This window comes from Oncorhynchus nerka, linkage group LG10 (assembly GCF_034236695.1).
Source record: "Oncorhynchus nerka isolate Pitt River linkage group LG10, Oner_Uvic_2.0, whole genome shotgun sequence".
Lineage (NCBI taxonomy): Eukaryota > Metazoa > Chordata > Actinopteri > Salmoniformes > Salmonidae > Oncorhynchus > Oncorhynchus nerka.
Genome location: NC_088405.1, coordinates 3,428,068 through 3,445,756, shown reverse-complemented (window position 1 = coordinate 3,445,756; position 17,689 = coordinate 3,428,068). Strand labels below are relative to the sequence as shown.

At 44.9% G+C, this 17,689-nt stretch overlaps 2 protein-coding genes across 6 annotated transcripts; one reads left to right on the top strand and one right to left on the bottom strand.

The window, feature by feature from the left end:
- Nucleotides 1-497: 497 nt before the first annotated feature.
- chac2 (ChaC, cation transport regulator homolog 2 (E. coli)) lies at nucleotides 498-7,368 on the bottom strand. 5 transcript variants are annotated; one of them, XR_010464801.1, is made up of 4 exons: nucleotides 6,983-7,367; nucleotides 6,773-6,808; nucleotides 869-1,793; nucleotides 498-804 (listed from the first exon to the last, which is right to left on the bottom strand). XR_010464801.1 is itself a non-coding variant. In XM_065022925.1 (4 exons), the coding sequence occupies exons 1-3, from the start codon at nucleotides 7,154-7,156 to the stop codon at nucleotides 1,314-1,316; spliced, it is 690 nt and encodes a 229-aa protein (XP_064878997.1). In that variant the 5' UTR covers nucleotides 7,157-7,368; the 3' UTR covers nucleotides 498-1,141; nucleotides 1,265-1,313. The 5 variants fall into 5 exon arrangements, 4 of the variants coding, with proteins under 4 accessions (XP_064878997.1, XP_064878996.1, XP_064878995.1 ...); XM_065022925.1 differs by having other exon boundaries at nucleotides 498-1,141; nucleotides 1,265-1,793; nucleotides 6,983-7,368; XM_065022924.1 differs by having other exon boundaries at nucleotides 498-1,231; nucleotides 1,265-1,793.
- Nucleotides 7,369-10,590: 3,222 nt separating this feature from the next.
- Nucleotides 10,591-16,289, top strand: ube2d1b (ubiquitin-conjugating enzyme E2D 1b). Its single transcript, XM_065022927.1, has 7 exons — nucleotides 10,591-10,790; nucleotides 11,699-11,762; nucleotides 12,696-12,727; nucleotides 12,872-12,949; nucleotides 13,053-13,158; nucleotides 13,460-13,553; nucleotides 13,762-16,289. The coding sequence occupies exons 1-7, from the start codon at nucleotides 10,767-10,769 to the stop codon at nucleotides 13,805-13,807; spliced, it is 444 nt and encodes a 147-aa protein (XP_064878999.1). The 5' UTR covers nucleotides 10,591-10,766; the 3' UTR covers nucleotides 13,808-16,289.
- The last annotated feature ends 1,400 nt before the right edge of the window (nucleotides 16,290-17,689 follow it).

The window sequence follows — 17,689 nt, the reverse complement described above, 5'->3', positions numbered from 1 at the left end:
AAAAAAAATCGGAGGTCTTGGCTGATTTCTTTAGATTTTCGCATGATGTCAAGCGAAGAGGCACTGAGTTTGAAGGTAGGCCTTGAAATACATCCACAGGTACACCTCCAATTGACTCAAATTATGTCAATTAGCCTATCAGAACCTTCTAAAACCATGACATCATTTTCTGGAATTTTCCAAGCTGTTTAAAGACACAGTCAACTTAGTGTATGTAAACTTCTGACCCACAGGAATTGTGATACAATGAATTCTAAGTGAAATAATCTGTCTGTAAAGAATTGTTGGAAAAGTTACTTGTGTCATGCACAAAGTAGATGTCCTAACCTCCTTGCCAAAACTATAGTTTGTAGTTTGTTAACAAGAAATGTGTGGAGTGGTTGAAAAACGAGTTTTAATGACTACAACCTAAGTGTATGTAAACTTCCGACTTCAACTGTACATATTACCTCAATGCGTCAGTTTTGTTGCTAAATAACCAACCCGTCTATATGGACTGAAGAGTGAGACAGCTATTTAATATGACATCACTGGAGACTGAGACAAGTGTTTAAAATGACATCACTGGAGCGTGAGACAGGTTTAAATGACATCACTGGAGCGTGAGACAGGTTTAAATGACATCACTAGAGTCAGTCCTAACCCTAACCCAGCTCTGCTCTGAACAGTCCTAACCCTAACCCAGCTCTGAACAGTCCTAACCCAGCTCTGAACAGTCCCAACCCTAACCCAGCTCTGAATGGTCCTAACCCTAACCCAGCTCTGAACGGTCTTAACCTTAACCCAGCTCTGAACAGTCCTAACCTTAACCCTAACCCAGCTCTGAACAGTCCTAACCCTAACCCGGCTCTGAACAGTCCTAACCAACCCAGCTCTGAATGGTCCTAACCCTAACCCAGCTCTGAACAGTCCTAACCCAGCTCTGAATGGTCCTAACCCTAACCCAGCTCTGAACAGTCCTAACCCAGCTCTGAATGGTCCTAACCTTAACCCGGCTCTGAATGGTCCTAACCCTAACCCAGCTCTGAACAGTCCCAACCCAGCTCTGAACAGTCCTAACCCTAACCCGGCTCTGAATGGTCCCAACCCTAACCTTAACCCAGCTCTGAACAGTCCCAACCCAGCTCTGAACAGTCCTAACCTTAACCCAGCTCTGAACAGTCCCAACCCAGCTCTGAACAGTCCCAACCCAGCTCTGAACAGTCCCAACCCAGCTCTGAACGGTCCTAACCTTAACCCGGCTCTGAATGGTCCTAACCTTAACCTTAACCCAGCTCTGAACAGTCCCAACCCGGCTCTGAATGGTCCTAACCTTAACCCGGCTCTGAATGGTCCTGGAGACAATCACATGACTGACAATCCACAGCATCCCTGCGATGGTTTACTGACACACATGTAGTAAGTGTGTGTGCTAGTCTCTCTCTAACCAGGTCTTCGAGAGAGAAGAGGTGTGTGTCTGAGTCTTCAGGGAGGAGGGTCCTCAGCGCCTCAGCCAATGAAAACAGGTATTCAGTGTTCCGTCCACTCGGTCCAACAGCATCTACAATCTGATTGGCTATCAGCTCCAGGGGGGCGGGACCCAGGTAGTCAGGGCTGTCATTAGAACCGATGTAGAGCAGAGCCTGGCTGGGTTCAGGGGGAGTGTCAGTGTGTCGTGTGGGGGTCACGGAGGGTCTGGGGTGAAAGTTCACTGCGATGACGCGGTAACCGCCCTTCTCCCGGTAGTCAAGGTAACACTTCACTTCCTGCTCTCGGCCAGACGGCAGCTTATATGCCACGCCCCAGACACAACCCTGAGAGAGTGAAAGAGAGAAGCCCAGTTATACCAGGCACGACCTTTACCAATAAAACTACCAGAGACCAGTCACTGCCAATAGCAGAAGGAGACACAGGAAGACATTCAGTGACTGTTGGTGGCGAAGAGCTCGGGTGACCAGAGCTCAGAAAGTCCCAGGTTTATGGAAATTAGCAGCGACACAACTGTGCAATAACTAAATCAGAGGAAGGAGGGTCTTGTTAGCTAGCTTTGACACTGTGCTGGATTGGCTAACAGCCAAAGAGACGCTGTGCTGGATATGCTGACAGCCAATGAGACGCTGTGCTGGATATGCTGACAGCCAATGAGACGCTGTGCATGCTGTTTGGAAGCTACACTGACAAAGGGAGAACTGGCCAGCAGAGACAAGGGCAGAAGACAAATCTGAGGACATCTATATTAGAGGTCTGTAGTCTGGAATCAAAATGTATTTTAATAGTCACATGCGCTGAATTACAACAGACCTTACAGTGAAATCCTTCTTACAAGCCCCTAACCAACAATTCAGTTTAAAAAATACGAATAAGAAATAAAAGGGAACAAGTAATTAAAGAGCAGAAGTAAAATAACAATAGCGAGGCTATATACAGGGGGTAACGGAACAGAGTCAATGTGGAGGCTATATACAGGGGGTACCGGAACAGAGTCAATGTGGAGGCTATATACAGGGGGTACCGGTACAGAGTCAATGTGGAGGCTATATACAGGGGGTAACGGAACAGAGTCAATGTGGAGGCTATATACAGGGGGTACCGGAACAGAGTCAATGTGGAGGGTATATACAGGGGGTAACGGAACAGAGTCAATGTGGAGGCTATATACAGGGGGTACTGGAACAGAGTCAATGTGGAGGCTATATACAGGGTGTTACGGTACAGAGTCAATGTGGAGACTATATACAGGGTGTTACGGTACAGAGTCAATGTGGAGACTATATACAGGGGGTACCGGTACAGAGTCAATGTGGAGGCTATATACAGGGGGTACCGGAACAGAGTCAATGTGCGGGGGCACCGGTTAGTCGAGGTAAAATGTACAGTTGAAGTCAGAAGTTTACATACACCTTAGCCAAATACATTTAAACTCAGTTTCACAATTCCTGACATTTAATCCTAGTAAAAATTCCCTGTCTTAGGTCAGTTAGGATCCCCACTTCATTTTAAGAATGTGAAATGTCAGAATAATAGTAGAGAGAATGATTTATTTCAACTTGTATTTCTTTCATCACATTCCCAGTGGGTCAGAAGTTTACATACACTCAATTAGTATTTGGTAGTATTGCCTTTAAATTGTTTAACTTGGGTAGAACGTTTTGGGTAGCCTTCCACAAGCTTCCCACAATAAGTTGGGTGAATTTTGTTCCATTCCTCCTGACAGAGCTGGTGTAACTGAGTCAGGTTTGTAGGCCTCCTTGCTCGCATACACTTTTTCAGTGATGTCCACTCCAATACCTTGACTTTTGTTGTCCTTAAGCCATTTTGCCACAAACTTTGGAAGTATGCTTGGGGTCATTGTCCATTTGGAAGACCCATTTGCAGCAGTGGCTTATTACTTGCTGAGTGGCCTTTCAGGTTATGTCGATATAGGACTCGTTTCACTGCGGATATTGATACTTTTGTACCCGTTTCCTCCAGCATCTTCACAAGGTCCTTTGTTGTTGTTCTGGGATTGATTTGGTCTCATGTTGCTATACTTGCGTACTATTGTTTGTACAGATGAACGTGGTACCTTCAGGCGTTTGGAAATTGCTCCCAAGGATGAACCAGACTTGTGGAGTTCTACAAATATTTTTCTGAGGTCTTGCCTGATTTCTTTAAATTTTCCCATGATGTCAAGCAGAGGCACTGAGTTTGAAGGTAGGCCCTGAAATACATCCACAGGTACACCTCCAATTGACTCAAATTATGTCAATTAGCCTATCAGAAGCTTCTAAAACCATGACATCATTTTCTGGAATTTTCCAAGCTGTTTAAAGACACATTCAACTTAGTGTATGTAAACTTCTGACCGACTGGAATTGTGATACAGTAAATTACAAGTTAAATAATCTGTCTGTAAACAATTGTTGGTAAAATTACTTGTGTCATGCACAAAGTAGATGTCCCAACCGACTTGCCAAAACTATAGTTTGTTAACAAGAAATTTGTGGAGTGGTTGAAAAACAAGTTTTAATGACTCCAACCTAAGTGTATGTAAACGTTAGACTGTACATGTTGGTTATTAAAGTGACTATACATAGATAATAACAGAGAGTAGCAGTGGCGTAAAATAAGGGGGGGGGGGAGCAATGCAAATAGTCTGGGTAGTCATTTGATTAGGGGGGGTAATGCAAATAGTCTGGGTAGCCATTTGATTAGGGGGGCAATGCAAATAGTCTGGGTAGTCATTTGATTAGGGGGGGGTAATGCAAATAGTCTGGGTAGTCATTTGATTAGGGGGGTAATGCAAATAGTCTGGGTAGTCATTTGATTAGGGGGGTAATGCAAATAGTCTGGGTAGTCATTTGATTAGGGGGGGGTAATGCAAATAGTCTGGGTAGTCATTTGATTAGGGGGGTAATGCAAATAGTCTGGGTAGTCATTTGATTAGGGGGGTAATGCAAATAGTCTGGGTAGGATTAGTCTGGGTAGCCATTTGGGGGCAATGCAAATAGTCTGGGTAGTCATTTGATTAGGGGGGGTAATGCAAATAGTCTGGGTAGTCATTTGATTATGGGGGGGTAATGCAAATAGTCTGGGTAGTCATTTGATTAGGGGGGGGGTAATGTAAATAGTCTGGGTAGCCATTGGATTAGATGTTCAGGAGTCATATGGCTTGGGGGTAGAAGCAGCTTCGAACCTTGGACCTAGACTGTTACAGTGTTGCTTTTGATTAGATGTTCAGGAGTCATATGGCCTGGGGGTAGAAGCTGCTTCGAACCTTGGACCTAGACTGTTACTGGAACAGTGTTGCTTCTATCCCTCTTACCTTCCACTCCACAAAAGACTGCGTCCTTGCAGAGCAAGAGAAACAACTACTTCATAATGCCGCCGGAGGGGATGACTGATGTTTTACGGGCTCCTAACCAACTGTGCTATTTTTTACATAGTTTTATAACTCATTTTGTACATAATGTTGCTGCTTCCGTCTCTTATGACTGAAAAGAGCTGCTGGACATCAGAATAGCGATTACCCACCTCTAACTAGACCAAATCTCCATCATCAACGTGAAGAAAAGACAGAGGAAAAGGGGGAGGAGGGCGGGTGCCTTGTAAGAATTTGCCGACGAGTAGGTAAACCACCACTTCCCTCCGTATTACTGGCCAACGTGCAGTCATTGGAAAACAAACTGGAAGATCTACGATTAAGACTATCCTACCAACAGTGCATTAAAAACTGTAATATCTTATGTTTCACCAAGACGTGGCTGAACGACGACACAGATAATATAGAGGGATTTTCCATGCATCAACAGGACAGAGCAGCTACGTCAGGAAAGACGAGGGGCGGGGGTGTGTGTCTATTTGTCAATAACTGCTGGTGAGCGATGTCTAATATTAAAGAAGTCTCGAGGTATTGCTCACCTTGAGTACCTCATGATAAACTGTAGACCGCACTATCTACCAAGAGAGTTCTCATCTATAGTATTCGTAACCGTCTACTTACCACCACAAACCGATGCTGAAACTAAGACCGCACTTAACAAGCTGTATAAGGCCATAAGCAAACAACTCTAGACCACCCTTACTCCATACACAAGACGCATACAAAGCTTTCTCTCGCTCTCCATTTGGCCAATCTGACTATAATTCTATCCTCCTGATTCCTGCTTAGTGACTCGCTCAATACGGAAGTGGTCAGATGACTCAGATGCTGTTCATTGGCGAAAGCTCAGCATTCAACACCATAGTGCCCACAAAGCTCATCACTAAGCTAAGGACCCTGGGACTAAACACCTCCCTCTGCAACTGGAACCTGGACTTCCTGACGGGCCGCACCCAAGTGGCAAGGGTAGGCAACAACACACGCTGATCCTCAACACTGGTGCATGCTTAGTCCCCTCCTGTACTCCCTGTTCACCCATGACTGCGTGGCCAAGCACAACTCCAACATTAAGTTTGCTGACGATACAACAGTAGTAGGCTTGATCACAGACAATGATGAGACAGCCTATAGGGAGGAGGTCAGAGACCTCAACCTCTACCTCTATGTGAAAAAGACAAAGGAGCTGATTGTGGACTACAGGAAAAGGACGGCCCAACAGGCCCCCATTAACATTGACGGGACTGGAGTGGAGCGGGTCGAGAGTTTCAAGTTCCTTGGTGTCCATGTCACTAACGAACTACCATGGTCCAAACACACCAAGACAGTCGTGGAGAGGGCACGACAACACCTTTTCCCCCTCAGAGGAGACTGAAAAGATTTGGCATACAACACCTGTTGTATTCAGCATTTCACTGTAAGGTCTACTACACCTGTTGCATTCAGCATTTCACTGTAAGGTCTACTACACCTGTTGCATTCAGCATTTCACTGTAAGGTCTACTACACCTGTTGTATTCAGCATTTCACGGTAAGGTCTACTACACCTGTTGTATTCAGCATTTCACGGTAAGGTCTACTACACCTGTTGTATTCAGCATTTCACAGTAAGGTCTACTACACCTGTTGTATTCAGCATTTCACGGTAAGGTCTACTACACCTGTTGCATTCAGCATTTCACTGTAAGGTCTACTACACCTGTTGTATTCAGCATTTCACGGTAAGGTCTACTACACCTATTTTATTCAGCATTTCACTGTGAGGTCTACTACACCTGTTGTATTCAGCATTTCACGGTAAGGTCTACTACACCTGTTGTATTCGGCACATGGGGTGGCAGGTAGCCTAGTGGTTAGAGTGTTGGACTAGTTGCCATGTCACACCTGTTACATTACCACACACACACAGGTGTAAGTAACTATGTGGCAGCTCACCTCTGGGTCCTCCACCAGAGTCACAACTCGGCCAGGCTGAAAAGAGAAGACAGGGAGGAGCCGATTGAGTTTTAATAAATACAACCTTTAGAGGTCAACAGCATTGAGCCTCCAGTCACCGTATTACAGTTCAGATGCTGTAGAGCACTTATGTAGCTAGCTGGATATCACCAATAGTCAACATAGACTGTTCCTTAATAATAAACTTACACTCCCTTCACTAGTCATCCATACAGATAGATACGTCACCTTGCCTGGCACTCCCCTGTGGTCGGTGCTGCCTTGCCAGAAGCGCCGGCTGAAGCCTTTAATGTAGCCGATCAGCTTCTCCTCATAGGGAAAATCCACCTTCCAGATCAGAGAGCCATAACCGAACACCCACATAGCTACTGTACCTGCTCCTCCACCTGGCTGGATAACAACTGTCACACCTCACGTAGCGTGTACTGTCAAACATTTAGTTTTTAGCACTATACACCACCATCTTTTCTGTTAGTGGCAGCTAATACTGTACTGCATTCACAACGGAGCTCAATGACGCGACCAGCTACTTCTATCTCAAGCAACCAGCAACTCGTCACGTGATAGTCAGACAGAACTTGCAAGCACAGACTTTACTTGCCAGGCATTAGTAATCAATCATCATCAAATTCAATCTGCACGCAAAATCAAGTCAAAGTTTAATCGTCACGTGCACAGGATACAGTAGGGGTGTAATCATTATGTCGATTCTGTTGCAAAACGTTTCTGTATCTGTGACACGGGCAGCGCCAATGAGAAAGGTTACATGCATATAATAATGCGATTATTGTGGATAGTCGGATTAATATAATAGTTGATTAAAACGTTTACATGCTTTGCAAGAACGACTTGCCTAATAATCATGTGTACATGGACACATCTGAAATCAGGCTACATAATGGCACTCTGATAAATACAGAACATCGCCAATCAAAATAAATGTTCTACCATAGCGACAACGTTATTTTTGGGAAGTATATTTGATTCTCAGTTCGGACATATAACGTGTGTATATGATAACTATTTCTAAAACATACTTCCAATTGTTCCGAACTCACTTTACTCGCGCTAGAGGGAAGCTTGCTCTACTGAAGAACACGGACTACTTTAAAATGGAGATAGCCTCAATGAGTTTGTTTATATGACCAGGAATCGCTAGAGGGAAGCTTGCTCTACTGAAGAACATGGACTACTTTAAAATGGAGATAGCCTCAATGAGTTTGTTTATATGACCAGGAATAATTTTATATTAAATTGATTATGGCAGAAGGCAGATTATACAATAGTCATGTTAGCACCTTACTCTGCTTGTCTTAATTGCCATAAAGACAAAATCGAAGCATACACTGGTTAAAACACCTGGTTTTCTGAGCAATCTTTCAAATGATTAGGACATGTAAACACCTTAAATAAACTGATGGGACGCCAATTAAGGTGTTTACATGTCCTAATAATCAGTCATAAATTTACATACACCTTAGCCAAATACATTTAAACTCAGTTTTTCACAACTCCTGACATTTAATCCTAATTAAAATTCCCTGTCTTAGGTCAGTTAGGATCACCACTTTATTTTAAGAATGTGAAATGTCAGAATAATAGCAGAGAGAATAATTTATTTGAGCTTTTATTTCTTTCATCACATTCCAAGTGGGTCAGAAGTTTACATACACTCAATTAGTATTTGGTAGCATTGCCTTTAAAATGGTTTAACATGGGTCAAACGTTTTGGGTAGCCTTCCACAAGCTTCCCACAATAAATTGGGTGAATTGTGGCCCATTCCTCCTGACACAGCTGGTGTAACAGTCAGGTTTGTAGGCCTCCTTGCTCGCACATGCTTTTTCAATTCTGCCCACAAATGTTCTATGGGATTGAGGTCAGGGCTTTGTGATGGCCACTCCACTACCTTGACTTTGTTGTCCTTAAGCCAGTTTGCCACAACTTTGGAAGTATGCTTGGAGTCTTGGTCCATTTGGAAGACCCATTTGCAACCAAGCTTTAACTTCCTGACTGATGTCTTGAGATGTTGCTTCAATATATCCATATAATTTTCCTCCCTCATGATGCCATCTATTTTGTGAAGTGCACCAATCCCTCATGCAGCAAAGCACCCCCACAACATGATGCTGCCACCCCGTGCTTCACGGTTGAGATAGTGTTCTGTGGCTTGCAAGCCTCCCCCTTTTTCCTCCAAACATAACGATGGTCATTATGGCCAAAAAGTTATATTTTTGCTTCACCGGACGAGAGGACATTTCTCCAAAAAGTACGATCTTTGTCCCCATGTGCAGTTGCAAAACGAAGTTTGGGATTTTTACTTTCGGTTTTGGAGCAGTGGCTTCTTCCTTGCTGAGCAGACTTTCAGGTTGTCGAAATAGGACTCTTTTTACTGTGGATATAGATACTTTTGTACCTGTTTTCTCCAGCATCTTCACAAGGTCCTTTGCTGTTGTTCTGGGATTGATTTGCACTTTTCGCACCAAAGTACGTTCATCTCTAGGAGACAGAACGCATCTCCTTCCTGAGCGGTATGACGGCTGCGTGGTCCCATGGTGTTTGTACTTGCATACTATTGTTTGTACAGATGAACGTGGTACCGTCAGGCGTTTGGAAATTGCTTCCAAGGATGAACCAGGCTTGTGGAGGCCTACAATTTTTTTTCTGAGGTCTTGGCTGATTTCTTTAGATTTTCCCATGATGTCAAGCAAAGAGGCACCGAGTTTAAAGGTAGGCCTTGAAATACATCCACAGGTACACCTCCAATTGACTCAAAAAATGTAAATTAGCCTAACAGAAGCTTCTAAAACCATGACATAATTTTCTTGAATTTACAAGCTGTTTAAAGGCACAGTCAATTTAGCATCTGTAAACTTCTGACCCACTTGAATTGTGATAGAGTGAATTGTAAGTGAAATAATCTGTCTGTAAACAATTGTTGGAAAAATTAAGTATTTGTCCTAACCGACTTGCCAAAACTATAGTTTGTTAACAACAAATGTGTGGAGTGGTTGAAAAACGAGTTTTAATGACTCCAACCTAAGTGTATGTAAACGCAAATAGTCTGGGTAGCAATTTCAATAGATGTTCAGGAGTCTTGTGGCTTGGGGGTAGAAGCTGTTTAGAAACCTCGTGGATATAGACTTGGAGCTTGCCGTGCGGTAGCAGAGAGAACAGTTCATGACTAGGGTGGATGGAGTCTTTGACAATTTTTTGTGCTTCCTCTGACCCCGCCAGGTATAGAGGTCCTGGATGGCAGGAAGCTTGGCCCCAGTGATGTACACACTACCCTCTGTACCAGGCAGTGATGCAACGAGTCAGGATTCTCTCGAAGGTGCAGCTGTAGAACCTTTTGAGGATCTGAGGACCCATGCCAAATCTTTTTAGTCTCCTGAGGGGGAATTGGTTTTGTCGTGCCCTCTTCACGACTGTCTTTGTGTGCTTGGACCATGTTAGTTGGTGATGTGGACACCAATGAACTTGAAGCTCTCAACACAATAGGATATAGAGTATAAAATTATGAAATGTGCTTTGTCAAGTTGGGGACAAAGATCGTTTGTCAAGTTGGTTTATTCTTTATTCTTATTTAAAAGTAATAAACACACTCAGTTGAGCTAACTATGAGCTAACTATTTAAAAATACAATAATCAATTAATTGATAGTGGGAAATAAATATGTTATTTCAATAATCAATCATTGTTGAAAGGTAGAAATGCATTGTGCATAATGCTTCTGGGAGCTGGAACACTACTACATTTTCCGAAGAGGAACTACAATCCCCCAAACCCCCTTGTTTAAAGCCGACCGTAAACAGAAAGCGGAAACAATAGGGAACCACATACACACACCCTTGTCTTGGCGACCTACTCAGGGAAATAAAATACCTTTACCTTTTAAGCAATACTATTAAATAGACATCTAAAGAAAATACGAAGTCGACGAGTACTTGAGGGCATTTGACTAAGTCGGTCACCATGGCACTGAAAAGAATACAGAAGGTAAGATGGTTAGCTAGCATTGTGGCTAGCTGTGCCAGGGTGGCTAGCTGTAGCTAGCTGTGCCGGGGTGGCTAGCTGTAGCTAACTGTGCCGGGGTAACCGGCCGGCTGTGCCAGGGTGGCTAGCTGTAGCTAGCTGTGCCGGGGTGACCGGCCGGCTGTGCCAGGGTGGCTAACTGTAGCTAGCTGTGCCGGGGTGACCGGCCGGCTGTGCCAGGGTGGCTAGCTGTAGCTAACTGTGCCGGGGTAACCGGCCGGCTGTGCCAGGGTGGCTAACTGTAGCTAGCTGTGCCGGGGTGACCGGCCGGCTGTGCCAGGGTGACTAGCTGTGCCAGGGTGGCTAGCTGTGCCGAGGTGGCTGGATACCTAACGTTAGCCGAACCGAACCTCATCTATCGGAAGTTATTGTTTATTAATGTTACGCTAGCTAGATAATTGGTTCATTTCTAATCCTAACCACATAGCCAGCTATCGAGCTAGACTGCACACATACGAGGAGGCTAGTTAACAATGAATTAACACGGCCCACAATCTTAATGTTTAGCATTACATGATATCATGGTATGTACCACGTCTAAACTAGATTGTAATTTTCTTTGTCAGCCATTCAACCCCTCTCCAGGACACAGCTATTCATGCTAAATACACTTATTTAGGTGCAGCACCTGTACATGTTGTAATGATTACTAGTCTAATTTGACTTGAGGTTGTAGCTAAGGCAGGGCATTATGAAGTAGGCCTATCATTATTACAGTTAAATATATATACGAATAAAGCTATGACTAGGGACATGTTAAGAAACCCAGCTATTTCGTGGATGTAAAATGTATCTGACCTCGTCCTCAAGGACAGCTTTCAGTTCCATGTGTAACCCTTAGCACTACTTGTCTGACTTGTTTTGTCCCCTAGGAGCTTCATGACCTGCAGAGGGATCCGCCAGCACAGTGCTCTGCTGGACCCGTGGGAGAGGACTGTAAGTTTAGGACTCTGAGGGTAATGTAGTCTATATCCGGTGAAGGGGAGAGGGACTAAGGCTGGTGGTATAGGCCCTACCTAGAGGGACTAAGGCTGGTGGTATAGGCCCTACCTAGAGGGACCTGGGCTGGTGGTATAGGCCCTACCTAGAGGGACCTGGGCTGGTGGTATAGGCCCTACCTAGAGGGACCTGGGCTGGTGGTATAGGCCCTACCTAGAGGGACCTGGGCTGGTGGTATAGGCCCTACCTAGAGGGACCTGGGCTGGTGGTATAGGCCCTACCTAGAGGGGCTGGTTGTATAGGCCCTACCTAGAGGGGCTGGTTGTATAGGCCCTACCTAGAGGGGCTGGTTGTATAGGCCCTACCTAGAGGGGCCGGTTGTATAGGCCCTACCTAGAGGGACCTGGGCTGGTGGTTTAGGCCCTACCTAGAGGGACCTGGGCTGGTGGTATAGGCCCTACCTAGAGGGGCTGGTTGTATAGGCCCTACCTAGAGGGGCCGGTTGTATAGGCCCTACCTAGAGGGGCTGGTTGTATAGGCCCTACCTAGAGGGGCTGGTTGTATAGGCCCCTACCTAGAGGGGCCGGTTGTATAGGCCCTACCTAGAGGGACCTGGGCTGGTGGTTTAGGCCCTACCTAGAGGGACCTGGGCTGGCCCTACCTGGTATAGGCCCTACCTAGAGGGGCCGGTTGTATAGGCCCTACCTAGAGGGGCCGGTTGTATAGGCCCCTACCTAGAGGGGCCGGTTGTATAGGCCCCTACCTAGAGGGGCCGGTTCTATAGGCCCCTACCTGGAGGGGCCGGTTGTATAGGCCCTACCTGGAGGGGCCGGTTGTATAGGCCCCTACCTGTAGGGGCCGGTTCTATAGGCCCCTACCTGGAGGGGCCGGTTCTATAGGCCTAATACATGTTCTCTTTCTATATTCCAGTGTTCCATTGGCAAGCAACAATAATGGGGCCAGTGAGTATGACTTCAAAAGGATGTGTGTGGTTTATTGATTGCAACATGGGTCATCTGAACAATAGGTTTGAATGGATGTTGAAATAATTTTATTGTACATTTTCATAATTTATAACAATGTATATCTGTTCCTGTTATTCCTAGGGTGATAGTCCATACCAAAGTGGTGTCTTCTTTCTCACAATCCACTTCCCCACCGACTATCCCTTCAAGCCACCAAAGGTAAGAATTGATTTGTTATGCAAGTCATTACATCATTAAACTGTTGCTAAAGAATGGTCCTCTTGGATAAATTGAACATAAACACATGTCCATCTTTCTACAGGTAGCATTCACAACAAAGATCTATCATCCAAACATCAACAGTAACGGGAGCATCTGCTTGGACATCTTGCGATCCCAGTGGTCTCCAGCATTAACTGTATCAAAAGGTGAGTTAACTGGGCTGGTACTTTACTACACATCCTGCCACAATGTAGCTGGCTAACTGGTAGAAATGACACACCTGGTTCCATGTTAAAACATTGTTCCATCCAACACTTGTAGAATGTTCTATTACAACCCTCCTATAACTTTAACCTGATCATTAAATCACAATATTACAACCCTCCTATAACTTTAACCTGATCATTAAATCCAAATTAACAATCTCACTGATTGTGAATAGAATGTGAAATGCCGATGACCATTTAAGACACAACTTCATCATCTGTCACTTCATCTGTTTTCCAGTTCTGTTGTCCATATGTTCGTTGCTTTGTGACCCGAACCCGGACGACCCCTTAGTTCCAGACATAGCACAGATCTACAAACTAGACAAAGAGAAGTGAGTATATTGTAACTGTGTAAAGTGTTAGGCCTATTTCTCCAATGAGCTGCTGGAACCAAACTCTTTGAATAATGGGGTACCTATTTAGATCGTTGCAGTATATTTGAACATTCTAAAGCAAATCAACAGCGATGACATTTAAATTTGGTTTCATATTATTTCTGCCATTGTTATTGTGAGATAACCCTATTTATTTTGTTTCCAGATACAACAGACTAGCAAGAGATTGGACTCAGAAGTATGCAATGTAAAGGCCCTCCTGAAGATTTTTTTTTAAGTCACAAAACACTGTACATTCTGGTAATAGAAAGTAAACTTAGGTGATATGGAACACATTGTACTGTCAACATTTATCATGTGAACCCATGAACTATAGATGATTTTGTGTTTACAGGGGGTATACACTGCACATATGTACATTAAGGGTTGATAGATATGGGGGACAACAACTGTACATTGTTGTTATCCCTACTTCCTGGTTGTGGGAACTTTTGTTTCTCGTCTCATGAATGGAAGAGGAAGTCATTAGAATACTGTAGCCCACGGTTACATTCAGAATACTGTAGCCTGCTGTTCCAGTCATCAGAATACTGTAGCCTGTTAGTCATCAGAATACTGTAGCCTGCTGTTCCAGTCATCAGAATACTGTAGCCTGCTGTTAGTCATCAGAATACTGTAGCCTGCTGTTAGTCATCAGAATACTGTAGCCTGCTGTTCCAGTCATCAGAATACTGTAGCCTGCTGTTCCAGTCATCAGAATACTGTAGCCTGCTGTTAGTCATCAGAATACTGTAGCCTGCTGTTCCAGTCATCAGAATACTGTAGCCTGCTGTTAGTCATCAGAATACTGTAGCCTGTTGTTAGTCATCAGAATACTGTAGCCTGCTGTTCCAGTCATCAGAATACTGTAGCCTGCTGTTCCAGTCATCAGAATACTGTAGCCTGCTGTTAGTCATCAGAATACTGTAGCCTGCTGTTAGTCATCAGAATACTGTAGCCTGCTGTTCCAGTCATCAGAATACTGTAGCCTGCTGTTCCAGTCATCAGAATACTGTAGCCTACTGTTAGTCATCAGAATACTGTAGCCTGCTGTTCCAGTCATCAGAATACTGTAGCCTGCTGTTAGTCATCAGAATACTGTAGCCTGCTGTTCCAGTCATCAGAATACTGTAGCCTGCTGTTAGTCATCAGAATACTGTAGCCTGCTGTTAGTCATCAGAATACTGTAGCCTGCTGTTCCAGTCATCAGAATACTGTAGCCTGCTGTTCCAGTCATCAGAATACTGTAGCCTGCTGTTAGTCATCAGAATACTGTAGCCTGCTGTTAGTCATCAGAATACTGTAGCCTGCTGTTCCAGTCATCAGAATACTGTAGCCTGCTGTTCCAGTCATCAGAATACTGTAGCCTGCTGTTAGTCATCAGAATACTGTAGCCTGCTGTTAGTCATCAGAATACTGTAGCCTGCTGTTAGTCATCAGAATACTGTAGCCTGCTGTTAGTCATCAGAATACTGTAGCCTGCTGTTAGTCATCAGAATACTGTAGCCTGCTGTTCCAGTCATCAGAATACTGTGGCCTGCTGTTAGTCATCAGAATACTGTAGCCTGCTGTTAGTCATCAGAATACTGTAGCCTGCTGTTAGTCATCAGAATACTGTAGCCTACTGTTAGTCATCATAATACTGTGGCCTGCTGTTAGTCATCAGAATACTGTGGCCTACTGCTACAGTACAACATACTCATGGCTCTCCTGACTGTCACCCATAAAGAGGGAAATGGCCTACTGCTACAGTACAACATACTCATGGCTCTGCTGACTGTCACCCATAAAGAGGGAAATGGCCTACTGCTACAGTACAACATACTCATGGCTCTGCTGACTGTCACCCATAAAGAGGGAAATGGCCTACTGCTACAGTACAACATACTCATGGCTCTGCTGACTGTCACCCATAAAGAGGGAAATGGCCTACTGCTACAGTACAACATACTCATGGCTCTGCTGACTGTCACCCATAAAGAGGGAAATGGCCTACTGCTACAGTACAACATACTCATGGCTCTGCTGACTGTCACCCATAAAGAGGGAAATGGCCTACTGCTACAGTACAACATACTCATGGCTCTGCTGACTGTCACCCATAAAGAGGAAATGGCCTACTGCTACAGTACAACATACTCATGGCTCTGCTGACTGTCACCCATAAAGAGGGAAATGGCCTACTGCTACAGTACAACATACTCATGGCTCTGCTGACTGTCACCCATAAAGAGGAAATGGCCTACTGCTACAGTACAACATACTCATGGCTCTGCTGACTGTCACCCATAAAGAGGGAAATGGCCTACTGCTACAGTACAACATACTCATGGCTCTGCTGACTGTCACCCATAAAGAGGGAAATGGCCTACTGCTACAGTACAACATGCTCATGGCTCTGCTGACTGTCACCCATAAAGAGGGAAATGGCCTACTGCTACAGTACAACATACTCATGGCTCTGCTGACTGTCACCCATAAAGAGGGAAATTGAGGAATCAAACCAATTTGACAGTTTTCTTTTTATTGTATCCATCTATTCTGGACCTACTTTAGTTGTTTTAGCATTAAGTCAGAACTTCATTAAAACATTGAAATACATTCTCTGCCATTAACAGTGATTTAGGGGCTTCAGTTATGGCTATGGCTTATGCTGTTTAGCACTTTTGTATAATTAAAGAATGGTACACTTTATTAATGCTCATGTGTTCTAATTCACTGCTGTTGAAAGCATGGAAACTTGTCCTGAGGTAAGCATGAGTTAGTTTTATTATGAGTTAAATATTACACTGGTTTAAAGGCTCAACATGTTCAGTAGAGTGAATGATGCTCACAGTGAGTTGAGTTGTTGTAACTGCTGACTCCTGAAAGACACTCCCTGGGAAATGAGTGCAGACCACTGGGTGGAGATTCAGAGGGTTACTCAACTGATCAAACAAAGTGTGATGGGTCTGCCCCTGTTACTGGGTATGGCCAAGGGGCATCAGGCTGTCTTACAGAAAGTGTGATGGGTCTGCCCCTGTTACTGGGTATGGCCAAGTGGCATCAGGCTGTCTTACAGAAAGTGTGATGGGGGCTTGTCTGCCCCTGTTACTGGGTATGGCCAAGGGGCATCAGGCTGTCTTACAGAAAGTGTGATGGGGGCTTGTCTGCCCCTGTTACTGGGTATGGCCATGGGGCATCAGGCTGTCTTACAGAAAGTGTGATGGGGGCTTGTCTGCCCCTGTTACTGGGTATGGCCAAGGTGCATCAGGTTGTCTTACAGAACGTGTGATGGGGGCTTGTCTGCCCCTGTTACTGGGTATGGCCAAGGGGCATCAGGCTGTCTTACAGAAAGTGTGATGGGGGCTTGTCTGCCCCTGTTACTGGGTATGGCCAAGGGGCATCAGGTTGTCTTACAGAACGTGTGATGGGTCTGCCCCTGTTACTGGGTATGGCCAAGGGGCATCAGGTTGTCTTACAGAACGTGTGATGGGGGCTTGTCTGCCCCTGTTACTGGGTATGGCCAAGGGGCATCAGGCTGTCTTACAGAAAGTGTGATGGGTCTGCCCCTGTTACTGGGTATGGCCAAGGGGCATCAGTCTGTCTTACAGAAAGTGTGATGGAGGCTTGTCTGCCCGTTACTGGGTATGGCCAAGGGGCATCAGGTTGTCTTACAGAACGTGTGATGGGGGCTTGTCTGCCCCTGTTACTGGGTATGGCCAAGGGGCATCAGGTTGTCTTACACCAGTAGCTGTTTGTTTACACTGCCGTCTTCATCCACCTGGCCAAAGCTTTCAACTCTTGTCAATCACCATATTCAACAGCCTTGGTTTCTCTAATGACTGCCTCGCCTGGTTCACCAACTACGTCTCAGATAGAGTTCAGTGTGTTAAATCGGAGGGCCTGTTGTCCGGACCACTGGCAGTCTCTATGGGGGTGCCACAGGGTTCAATTCTCGGGCCGACTCTTTTCTCTGTATATATCAACGATGTCGCTCCTGCTGCTGGTGATTCTTTGATCCACCTCTACGTATACGACACCATTCTGTACACATCTGGCCCTTCTTTGGACACTGTGTTAACAAGCCTCCAAACGAGCTTTTGACTCACATC

Bases quoted from the DNA above. Each gene is read 5' to 3' on its own strand.
- chac2 (XM_065022925.1), bottom strand. From the start codon at position 7,156: ATGTGGGTGTTCGGTTATGGCTCTCTGATCTGGAAGGTGGATTTTCCC. The intron at 6,809-6,982 runs GTAAGTTTATTA...TTCTCTTTTCAG, and splicing joins GGATGACTAGTGAAGGGAGT to CCTGGCCGAGTTGTGACTCT. The intron at 1,794-6,772 runs GTGAGCTGCCAC...TCACTCTCTCAG, and splicing joins CTCTGGTGGAGGACCCAGAG to GGTTGTGTCTGGGGCGTGGC.
- ube2d1b (XM_065022927.1), top strand. From the start codon at position 10,767: ATGGCACTGAAAAGAATACAGAAG. The intron at 10,791-11,698 runs GTAAGATGGTTA...TTTGTCCCCTAG, and splicing joins CACTGAAAAGAATACAGAAG to GAGCTTCATGACCTGCAGAG. The intron at 13,159-13,459 runs GTGAGTTAACTG...TCTGTTTTCCAG, and splicing joins AGCATTAACTGTATCAAAAG to TTCTGTTGTCCATATGTTCG.